The sequence below is a fragment of the Anomaloglossus baeobatrachus genome, assembly GCF_048569485.1.
Source record: "Anomaloglossus baeobatrachus isolate aAnoBae1 chromosome 5 unlocalized genomic scaffold, aAnoBae1.hap1 SUPER_5_unloc_11, whole genome shotgun sequence".
NCBI classification, from domain to species: Eukaryota; Metazoa; Chordata; class Amphibia; order Anura; family Aromobatidae; genus Anomaloglossus; species Anomaloglossus baeobatrachus.
Window position 1 is genome coordinate 161,915 of NW_027441786.1, and position 12,171 is coordinate 174,085.

The window sequence follows — 12,171 nt, forward strand, 5'->3', positions numbered from 1 at the left end:
GGAGGGGAGCAGTGTGTGTACGAGGTGTATGGAGCGGAGCCGTGTGTGTACGAGGTGTACAGAGCAGAGCCGTGTGTGTACGACCAGAACTATTTACCCCGGCCACAGTAAGCGAGGGTCCCTGAGCTTGTGAGGGGCAGTAAAGTCTGAGGGGGCCGGGAAGTGCATAGATTACACACAATATCATAGTGTGACACAAGAGCAGAGTTTGGAGTTTTCCTTACAAGTTTCCCATTGTTTTTTGCTTTTATCTGTACTGTTCATCCCCATTAATATCGGCTCCATGGACAATGCTGCCAGGTGTGTGTCTTGTCAGATGTATGCCTGCCTTGAGCAGCCGTTGGAGGGTGAATATGTCTGCTCTCGATGTCAGTGTGTTACATATTTGGAAGCCCAGGTAACTGATCTAAATATGCAGCTCACAACACTCAGGGGCATTGCAAACCTGGAGAGGAGTTTAGAGCTCACTGAGCGGCTCTGGCTTGGGCCAGTGCTATGGAGGAGGGTGGAGGAGGGGAAGGTCAGGACCCAGAGGTAGGTAGCTGGGTAACAGAAGAAGAGGTAGGGGGAAAAGTGTCAGGGAGCCTGGTCCTGATCTGGCACAACCTAGTAAATATGCCTGTGTGGCTGATATTAGGAATGCAGGCCCATGGCTAGGATCACTACAGCAGGACGTTGCTCCTAGCAACCAAGAAAATGGCTGCTGTAGGAAGGAGGGAAATAGGAGTGCAGCAAAGGCCCGACAGATGTTGGTGGTAGGGGACTCTATAATTAGGCGGACAGACAGGGTCATCTGTCTCCAAGACCATGAATGACAAACAGTGTGTTGTCTGCCGGGTGCTTGCGTTCAGTATATTGCAGATCTGATGGACTGATCGGTGTGTGGGACTGGGGAAAACCCAGCAGTCATGGTGCACATTGGTACTAATGACAAAGTTAGAGGCAGGTGGAAGGTCCTTAAAAATGATTACAGGGAACTAGGAGAGAAGCTGAAGTCCAGGACCTCCAAGGTGGTGTTTTCAGAAATACTACCGGTGCCACGAGCGTCACTAGAAAGACAGCGGGAGCTTAGGGAGATAAATACGTTTCTTATAAATTGGTGCAGGAAGGAAGGGTTCGGGTTCATAGAGAACTGGGACGACTTCTCAGTCAGTTGCAGGCTCTACGGTAGGGACGAACTGCACCTCAATGGGGAGGAAGCAGCTGTGCTGGGGGAGAAAATGGTCAGATGGATGGAGGAGCTTTAAAACTAGGGTTCTGAGGGGAAGGAGGGTAGTGGAGCAAATAAGGGGATAGATAGAGCAGATAGAGATAGTGAGACAGTAGGGTTCAATGAAGGTTTGGGGAGGCTTGGACATGCAAGGAAAGTAGGCAGTCTAGGAGTAATGAATGTGTTAATAGTATTAAATGTTTACTGGCAAATGCAAGAAGTCTTGCAAACAAAATTAATGAATTGGAGACTCTTATGTCAATCATGGATTATGATGTGGTGGGCATTATGGAAACCGAATGAGAGCCATGACTGGGTGACAAACGTAGCGGGTTATACTACATTTATGAAGGACAGGAAAGACAAAAAGGGTGGAGGGGTGTGTATATTTATACAATTTAACCTAAGACCTGTGCTGAATGACAACATTGGGGGGACTTCAACAATGTAGGGTCAGTATGGGTAAATGTACTGTCACGCTTCCCGGTCCCCGTGCCCCGCTCTCCGGGTCCCGTGCCCCGCTCTCTGGGTCCCGACGGCGTCCCCTGCTCACCGCTCCGGTCTCTGGCCCTCTCCTCCACGGCCTTCCTGCTTCCTCTCCCTCGCCTGCGTCCTCCATACGTCCTGTTCCCCGCTCCCTGCGCTCCTCTGCGACGCTGGATACTCTGCCAGGCACCCCTGCGTCCTCTGCACTGCTTCCTGCCCTGGCGTCTGGCACACGGGCCTCGCGCCTGCGCATTAGGGCGTGCGCGCGGTCATTGACCCTTTCTTAAAGGGCCAGCGTCCAGAAACAGGATATTGCATATGCAGGTACAGGGTATAAGAGGGTTATCAATCCAGGTGGGCGGGGCCTGTTCTACGTGTTTAGTAAGCTAGGAGTTCAGGTCCCCCTATTGCTTTGTCCAGTACTAACCCCTGTCTGTCTCGCAGAGCCTGTCTTGCCACGCCAGTCGGTCCTGACCACGTCTGCTCCAGTTCTCCTGTCAGTGACTGTCGGCTGATATTCCACCACCTCTTCAATTCCGCCAGTCTCCGGTCCCTGGCTCCGTTTGGTGACCTGCCTTCTCGCTCAGTTGGTTCCGGATTCCGCCTGACCCTACAACTCGGCCTCGGACCCTGAGTCTCGTCACCCGGACTACCGTCTAGAACGCTGTGTTCCCAGGGACATCTACTTCCAGCTCTCTATACGGACTGTCCTGCTACCAGGAGTGCTTCGGCTGCCGTGCATCAAAGCCCTCTGGCAGGGTAACCTGCCTGGCTGCCTCACCAGAGGAATCCGGTGTGCGGTCCAGTGTTTCCACCACCCGGACCTAACATGTACATGGGGAGGGGAATAATGGAAAAATGCTAATTGGCGTTTGCTATAAGCCTTCTAACATACCTGAACAGGTAGCAAGTGAAATGCTGGAACAAATTGAAAAGGCAGCTAATAATAATTATAATAATCGGGTCCTTATTATGTGGGATGTCAATTATCCAGACATTCAGTGGAACACAGAATCTGGTTGTGCTGAAAGTTGTAAGTTATTATCTACAATTCAAGACAATTTCCTCTCTCAGATGGTAGATGATCCAATCAGGGGAGATAATTTGCTAGATCTGGTCCTGTCAAATGCACCAGATATAATTACAGATCTACAGGTGTAAGAGCGCTTGGGCACCAGCGATCATAATATGGTAAGCTTCAGGCTGGACTCACACTAGCGTATGGCATACGATGCAAGAGCATCGGATGCGATATGCTAATGACCCTCGGCTCAGGCGAGTGTCATGCGACTGTGACCTGATCTTGCAATCGGGTCACAGCTGTGAAGCAGAGGGCGGGCGCTGTGGAGGAGAGAGAGGGGTTAATCCCCCCATCTCCTTCATTGTCAGCCTGTGCGTATATCGCACTGCACTGGGATAACATCCGAGTGCAGTCCGATGTTTCTCTTGGACCCATTGACTTGAATGGGTGCGAGTGTTACGGCTCTCGCGGAAAATCGCAGCGTGTTGCCGCTTTTCTCGCATCCAGAATCTGAATGTGAGAAACACTGACCAACTGCTCTCCCTCATTGATTAACTTTGGTCAGAGTGCAATGCGAGATTTTCTCGCATTGCACTCGTCCATTTTTCACGCTCGTGTGAGCGTGCGCTCAAAGTAATATTCAATAGAACATTTGAAAGGAGAAATTGTAAAACCTGGAATTTTATGAAAGCTGACTTCAACAAATTAAAGGAAAATCTTAATTGTGTAGTTTGGGACAATGTTGTGCTAACTGGGGATTACCGAACATATATGGGGTAAGTTTAAGGATATGCTCCTAGAGTCTTGTAAAAAAACGTATACCTTCTGGTAATAAAATGTCCAGGAATAAAAAGAAACCACTATGGTTAAATAAGTATATTATACAAAGTATAACAAAAAACAAATGGCGTTCAAAATCTTGAAGGCTGAGAACACAGATATAGCATTTCAGGAGTATAAGGATCTCAACAGAAATGTAAAAAAAGAAATAAAGCAAGCAAAATTAGCTACTGAAACAAAAATCGCCAAGGACATTAAAATAAATCCCAAATTTTTTTATAAATACATTAATGCCAAAAGGAAAACAAAGGATAGCATTGGTACCTTAAAATATAATACAAGTTAATTATAGAGGACAAAGAAAAGACTTAGATATTAAACAGTCACTTTTCATCCGTGTTCACCAAGGAACAGATTGTTCCAGGGATCAGTCAACAAGTCAAAAATCAAAGTTCACCAGTTGATATAACTAATTTAACACAAGAAGAAGTACTCCTACGTCTGAGTAAATTAAACATTGACAAATCCCCAGGACCAGATGGCATTCATCCAAGAATATTGAGGGAATTGAGCTCCGTGATCAACAGACCGCTGTATCGCATCTTTTTAGACCCACATGTAACAGGGTTGGTGCCTCCGGATTGGAGGATTGCTGATGTGGTCCCGATATTTAAAAGAGGTAGGAGGGTAGATCCAGGCAACTACCGTCCAGTAAGCCTGACATCAGTAGTATGCAAAGTTTTTGAGGGCATTTTAAGGGATGACATGCAAAAATATATTGCAGAAAATAATATAATAACTGACAGACAGCATGGATTCATGAAAGATAAGTCATGTCTAACTAACATGTTGAGGTTCTATGAGGAAGTAAGTGCAAATCTGAAAATTGGTAATGCAGCTGATTTGATTTATTTGGATTTTGCAAAGGCATTTGATACTGTACCACATAATAGCCTTATACTGAAGCTCCAGAAGCAGGGACTAGGGAAAACTATATGCAAATGGTTAAGGAATTGACTAAAAGATAGGAAACAAGTATTAGTCATAAATGGTATATTGTTGTGAATACATTTGAATTGGATTCCAGTTTGGGTCTCCCTCTTGTGGTCAGTGCTGGTAGTGCAGTTGACTTGCTGAATGGGAAACAGACAGCTGAGGAGGATTGGCAATCAGGCCATTCGGATTGGGCCTATGTAACTGTGTAGTTTCCTCCTATTCATTGCCGGTGCTCAATGTATCTCCTGTGTGCTAAGGACATTCTGAAACCAGCCCTTTTCTCTGTGTCTACTAGAACTCTTCTCAGATAAGTTGGTCTTTGTACCTCTGCTTATGGTTTTCACTTTCTTGTTATTTTGCCTGTGTGGAGTTCTTGGTGGAGTTGGATTATTCCCTGCTGGGAGTATATGTGTACCTTGCTCCATGTTCTGCTATGTATTGTATTTTATCATGCTTAGAACTAAATTCAGTCCCTCCTCTATATCAGTGTTTTTCTAGGATCCCAGTAACACCAGAGTACTGATATAGTGGGAGAGAGCCTGTGTAGGCTCAGTATTTTTCCATATCAGGTGTGCTGGTATTTACTAGGGTTTTTACGGCTACAGTCAGTACTCTTTCCTATCCTTTCCTATGCAGATAGTTTGGGCCTCATCTTTGCTTAATCTATTCTCTAGCAACGTATTGTGTTTTCCTATATCACCATAGTCTTACATGTGGGGGGCTATCTATATCTTTGGGGACTGCTCCGAGGCAGATAGCTTTTTTAATATTTCTCTCTGTAAGAATATTTAGTTCTCCGGCTGTGTCGAGGCGACCAGGTCATCGTAGGCACGCCCCACGGCTATGTCTAGTTGTGTGTCAGTATTAGGTCTGCAGTCCGTTAAGGTTACAGCCACTCTGGTTATTTTTTGGGTTTCCCAGTTTTTGTCCTTTTTCTGAACCTCCTCGGTCACTAAATCATAACAGTATATTCTCTAAATGGGCTATAGTCAGCAGTGGGGTACCGCAGGGATCTGTGCTAAGATGGATCCTTTTTAATCTCTTTATTAATGACCTTGTGGATGGGATTGACAGTAAAGTGTCAGTCTTTGCTGATGACACCAAACTATGTAGGATATTAAAAACTGACCTTGATAGTGCAATATTAAAAAACGATCTGGATAAGATGTCGGAAAGGGCAGACACTTGGCAAATGAGATTGAATGTTGATAAATGTAAAGTAATGCACCTAGCACGGAGTAATCCTGTAGCTGCATATACTTTTAATGGAAGTAAGATTGGGCTACAGAACAGAAGGACTTCGGTATTCTCGTTACAAATAAGCTGAGCAGCAGCACTCAATGTCAAGCAGCAGCTGCTAAAGCAAACACGATTTTTTGGGTGTATAAAAAGAGAGATTAGATCCCGTGAACCCAACGTATTGTTACCCCTCTATAAATCACTTCTAAGGCCACATCTAGAATATGGGATCCAGTTTTGGGCTCCACATTTTGAAAAGAACATTCAGAAGTTAGTCAGTTCAAAGGCAGGTAACTACACTACTACAAGGAATTGAGGCCTCCCATATGATGAGAGGTTGAAAAAGTTAGATCTGTTTAGCTCTCATTTATATGTATAAATACATGTGTGGTCGATATAAAGGACTGGCACATGACTTATTCCTTCGAAAGACAATACTAAGGACCAGGGGGCATACACTGCGAGTGGAAGAAAAGTGATTCCGACAGCTAAATAGGAAAGGGTTCTTTACAGTTAGAGCAGTGAGACCGTGGAATGCCCTACTGGAAGAGGTAGTAATGGCAGATACTATAACTGCTTTTAAAAAGGGCTGGATTATTTCCTCAGTACATACAACATTGTCGGTTATAAATGACAATGACAAAATGTATAATTGGTGGAGAAAGGTTGAAGTAGATGGACCTAGGTCTTTTTTCAACCTAAGTAACTATGTAACATGACCTCTGTGCAGAGAGACGAGCTCACAGCAGAGCAGGTAACTAGTTGGTGTCCACCTACATGTATCTATGTAGCTTATTATTTAAAAAAAAAAAAAAAAAAGTGCCGGATAAACCCTTTCATCTCTCCATCTTCTCCGTACCTGTTATTTAATTTTTGCATATGACGGAATCGAATTATAGTGAATGACACTCGGCTCCACACTCGAGTCTGATACATGAGAGAATATACAACAGTGTGAGCACGGTCTAAGGCCTCTGCCACATTCACGTGAAAATCACGCACGTGCCGAGAGACACGCATTTCCCCTGCGTGTTGCGTGCAGGTAAGTACGTGTCTCTGGTACGTGCAGGACACGTGTGTTCTATGTGTGCTATCCGTGATAGCACACGTAGAACCGGTAATTAACATACTCACCTGGTCCTTCCTGATGTCCGCGCTGCTTTCCGTGGTGCTGATCCTCGGTCTCCAGCCCTCCCGTCTCCCCGCTGCTGCTGCCAGGAAGTGAAGTGAATATTCTATGAGATTAATGAGCGGCGGTCGGCAGCAAGAGGCAGCAGCGGCAGAGACAGGAGGGCTGGAGAAGGTGAGTTAATGTTTTGTTTTTTTTCACTGACACGTGTGTTTTCTCCGGCGCGTGTCACACGGGACCGCATCCACACTACACTCGTGTGGTATGGCTGCGGGCCGTGTGACACCCGTGCTGCGGGAGAAAACACTGACATGTCAGCACTTTGAAAAACGCACACACGTACAAACGCACACGGACACACGTTCCGTGTGGTTTTACGTGTGTGTGCCTGCTACAATAGGGTAGCATTGCTGAACGTGTCTCCGTGCCGCCAGTACGTGTAAAAAATGACAAACACGTCCCGGCGGCACGGATGTGTGTTGCAGACCTAAGGGAGAGGCCTAAAGAAACGTCTACCGAGATGCTCCAAATCTATAACACAGAGAGCGCCGGACCCCGGGACTGAGCGCAGGTCAGAGAAATGGGGCTGTAAGGCCAAAAACACAATAATATGAGGGTTGAATGAAAAGTAATACCTCCATCTTCATAACTCCTCACAGATGGCAGCGCTGGTATGCAGCAGGTACTGGACTGTTCAGTAGACTCTCCTCTACAGCTCCAGTTGGCGGGAAATCTTACAATGAACGGTTGTGTTGTTACAGTGTAAAGAATGGAACCCTGCGCAGACGATCGGTCAATGTGATTTAGGCAACGTGCTGTTATTGAAATCTTGACAGCAAAATGTGTCACCCCAATGGAGATTCATCAGAGAATACAAGCCGTGTATGGTGATTGTGCTGATGTGCACTGTGTGTCGTTGGGCCAGTAGTAAGAATAAAGATGGTGAGGCGGGAACGTCTGACTTGTGTGATAAAGAAAGAGTTGGACGTCCTGTGACAGCAACCACGGAGTTACACATGGAAAACGTAGACAGAGTCAGGATGATGGTCGTATCACTCAGAGAGAAATTGTAAGCACAATCGGCATTTCACAGGAACGTGTAGTCACATTATTGCTCTGCTTGGTTATGGGAAGATCTGTGCACGATGGCTGCCTCGGATGCTGACGTCTGACATGAAAGCCACAGACTGGGCATTTCCCCGGAAATCCTCTCATGTTACGAGAATGAAGGTGACACCTTTCTGCATTCAATTGTGACAGGAGACGAAGCTTGTGTACACCACTACGGACCGGAGCCGAAACGTCCGTCCATGGAATATCAGCACAAAGGCTCACCCCAGAAAAAGACATTCAAGACCCCGTCCTCAGCCGGGAAATCCTGGCCTCAGTGTTGGGGGCGCAGATGGCGTTATCCATGGGGATTTCCTACAACGTGGAGAACAATCAATTCAGAGCGTTACATCACAACGCTGCCAACTGTGAAACGGCGACTAACATACACTGAGGAGCTGATCATGTGACCCCTGACTCCTCCCCTCCATGTCACATCATCACAGATACTGGAAGCACAGAGCAGCCATATATCTAGTGTGCGGCTCTGCAGGTGGAGGTGTGTGGAGATTCCCCATTACTGGGGCAGGCGGCATTTACCCCTTCAGCTCTGAGACTATTTGGGGACGGGGGAGGTTCCTCTCTGCTCCTCAGATATAATGGCGGCGGCTCTATCTGTCTCGGTCACATACGTTCTGCTGATATTCCGGCCTCTGCACTGGGAAATGTCGTCTCCATCTTATTATATTCTCAGTATTTTCCCTATAGAGAAGGAGATTTCTTGTTGATAAAACTGTGATTCTTTTGTATCTCCAGTAATTGTATTGCAACAGCGCGAAACCCTGAACTGGATGCTGAAATTCTTGGCATCCGTGGACCACCGGTTATATACGCTGCAGACCGCCGCCTCATCTCAGTCCATGCAGCAACCAGTCTCCAGGTCTGAACCAGGTACCTCAGCGACCTCGCAACTTCACCTTGCTGCTCCGCCTCGCTACGCAGGGGATCCCAAGTCCTGCCGAGGCTTCCTGAACCAGTGCTCCTTGCACTTCCAGTTGCTCCCGCACTTGTTCGCCTCAGACCAGGCCAAGGTGGCGTTCCTGATGTCACACCTGGAAGGTGAAGCCCTGGCCTGGATTAATCCCCTGTGGGAGAACGAGGACCCGATGACCACCGATATCCAGGAGTTCCTACGAGCCTTCCGGGGTACCTTCGACGAACCCGGATGAACTACCGCAGTGACCTCTACACTCCTCCGGCTACGCCAAGGGACCCAAACAGTCGGCCAGTATGCCATACAGTTCCGCACGCTCGCTTCGGAGCTGGGCTGGAACAATGAGGCCTTAACGGCGGCCTTTTGGGAGGGTCTCTCTGGTCGTATTAAACACGAACTCGCCGGCCGTGACGTTCCACGCACCTTGGACGCTTTGATTTCCCTGGCTACCCGGATTGACCTCCGTTTTCTGGAGCGTGCCCAGGAGGTAGTCCGGGAGAAGCGACCACCTCGCCACGTCTTGCCCCCGCAGAAACCTACTGCACCCTCATCCCTGTCTTTCCGCGATTCGTCACCAGAACCCATGCAAATGGACCATCTGACCCAAGCCAAGCAACGCCGTGCAGAACGGCTCGCCCGGGGCCTGTGCTTCTATTGTGGAGACGGGTCACATATGCTTCGAACATGCCCTGAGAAACCTGGTATACCCCAGGTCCAGGGATGGTGGGAACCGCCACCCTTGCCACCGGAATCCCTTCAGTCCCAGTAAAAAAGACGGTTCAGGTGACGACAGAGGGGACCCGGTTTTCGGCAGAGGCCCACATCGATTCCGGGGCAGCAAGCAACTTTATCCACCAGGCCACGGTAGACAAATACCAGGTCCCTGTCACTCCGCTGAAGAAGCCCCTCTGGTTTGCCTCCGTGTACGGCAAACCGCTCTATGAGCCTGTCCGGTATAACACCGAGCCCGTGAGACTCCAGGTTGGTACTTTGCGTACAGAGACCATTGCCTTCTATGTGATCCCAAGGATGGCTCCTGCGCTACTGCTGGGCCTGCCCTGGCTTAAACTCCAAGACCCTGTTATTAGTTGGCGCTCTGGCGCGATTACCCGATGGAGTTCCTTGTGCCACGAAACCTGCTTGCAGCCTGTTCCTCAGCCCCTGGCACTTGACTCAGTCAAGTTGCAGGATCCTGAAGAAGAGACGACGCTATCCAGCGTCGATCCACCGTCCCAGGCATCTGAGACTTTGATTCAACCGCCTTCTGGAGTTGAGACTTTGAGTCCACCGACTACTGAGGATGAGACACTGTCCTGTACCCGGTCCGAGACGCTCGATCCGGTCATCCACGATTCCAGTCCTGCCTCTGACTGTCCTTCCCTTTCTGTTGCCTCCCTTGCCGCTGACATGGGTTCCCCGATACGGGACATAGTGGCCATGAAAACGGTCCGGGGTAAGCAGTCCTTCCTGGTCGATTGGGTGGATTGCGGTCCTGAAGCCCGGTCCTGGTTGTCCCGGAAGTACGTTGCTGCCTCTCTTTGGTGCGCCTTCATGTCCCGGCCGCGGAGAGGGGGGCTTCAAGGGGGGGTACTGTCACGCTCCCGGTGTCCCAGCAGCGCTCCTTACCTACTGAGCCGGTTTCACCATCCAGGCACCGCTCCGTACCCACTGATCCGGTCGCACCTGCATTGCACCGCTCTGTGCTCACTGATCCAGTCTCGCCGTCACACCACCACTCCTTGCTCACTGATCCAGTTCACGTGTCCACCGCTGACGCCTGTCGCTCCCGCTCATGCTCCCCTGCATCCTGTTCCTGGTCTCAGGAGCCTGAGTCTGAGTCTTAGACACATGCTTCTGTATAGGCCGCGCCCACTCACCTGGTCTTATAGGCCCAGCACTGCTGCAACAGGAAATGACCTGAGGCTGTGCTGGGTATATAAGACTGGCCTTTCCATGTAGGCGGGGCCTGATCATTGTTTCTGTTTCTTTGCTTTGTCTTGTGAGCTAGGTGCTCAGGTCCTTTTGTTCCTGTTTCCTGTATTACTGCCTTAAAGTACGCTGTGACCCTAGTGACCTGGTCCTGTCTTTGCTTCCTGATACCTGCACCTGTTCCTGTACTGTCCTATGGGACTCCATGACCCTGGTGACCTGGTTCTTCCCGTTCCTGCCACGCTAGTGCTCCAGCTATCGTGTACCCTGCCCTCCAGGTGGGGTGCTCGGTCCAGTGGATCCACCTCCTGGGCCTACCAGTCCTCCCTGGCCCTCACATATTTATTATTATAGCGCCATTTATTCCATGGCGCTTTACAAGTGAAAGAGGGTATACGTACAACAATGATTAACAGTACAAAAAAGACTGGTATAGGAGGAGAGAGAACCCTGCCCGCGAGGGCTCACAATCTCAGGGAATGGGTGATGGTACAATAGGTGAGGACGACAATATTATTGAACATACAACATGAATAATGCAAATTGAATATTATTTTCATCATGATTATTGACATTAATCCACTATCGCCAAAGGAAGGAAAGAAGATCTGTTATCTTAATGATGTATTAATTTATTAGGAGGGTTTCATGTAGATTTTCCCTCCACAGGGGGGATTGTAAAAAGTTCACATTTATTAAATAATTTATAATATAATCCATCCAGATAATAGATCTATAGTAGCATAGCTTATTGATAACAGTATTTAAATTAATATCAAGGTATCTGTATTGAATATCTGTACTGAATATAGATTGATGCTGACATAGCATGGAATATAAATATTCTTTGCAAACTGCTAGTGAGTGACATCATGTGTATAGTAGGATCTCCTTAAATAGCCCTTATGAGCAGCTGCATTGGACATATATACCATGACACTTCTCAGGGGGGAGGCAGAGAGAGAGGGGGATCATGCCTGCAGAAGGACACATGTCGAGGCTGCTCTCTCTCGCACATGTCAGGCTACTGGAAGCCTGTTCAACGGATCCCTCCATTCAGCCCTCCACGAGGTAACATGCTGTCAGGCCTACAGCATATCATCCTTACCATTCAGAACCAAGGAAAGATGAATGAAGATTTCTATTGATTAATATGGACTAATTGAATCTCTTTTACGTAAGCTAACGAAGAATATTATTTTTCCTTTCTGTAACAGAACTGCAACTTTATAATTTGGCAACCATTTTTATCAGATATAAAATACATTTATTTTTACATTTTTTGAAGTTCTTTCTTTCATGCGCTTTTACGTATTTCAAGAAGAATATATTTAAGA

At 47.7% G+C, this 12,171-nt stretch overlaps 1 protein-coding gene across 1 annotated transcript in view; it reads right to left on the minus strand.

Moving 5' to 3' along the window:
* Window positions 1–12,171, minus strand: part of LOC142258796 (uncharacterized) — a 65,467-nt gene that overhangs the window by 34,384 nt on the left and 18,912 nt on the right. Inside the window, exon 6 of the mRNA XM_075331390.1 lies at window positions 8,383–8,391. Within this exon, the coding sequence (XP_075187505.1) occupies window positions 8,383–8,391 (9 nt within the window). The remainder of the gene's footprint in view (window positions 1–8,382; window positions 8,392–12,171) is intronic.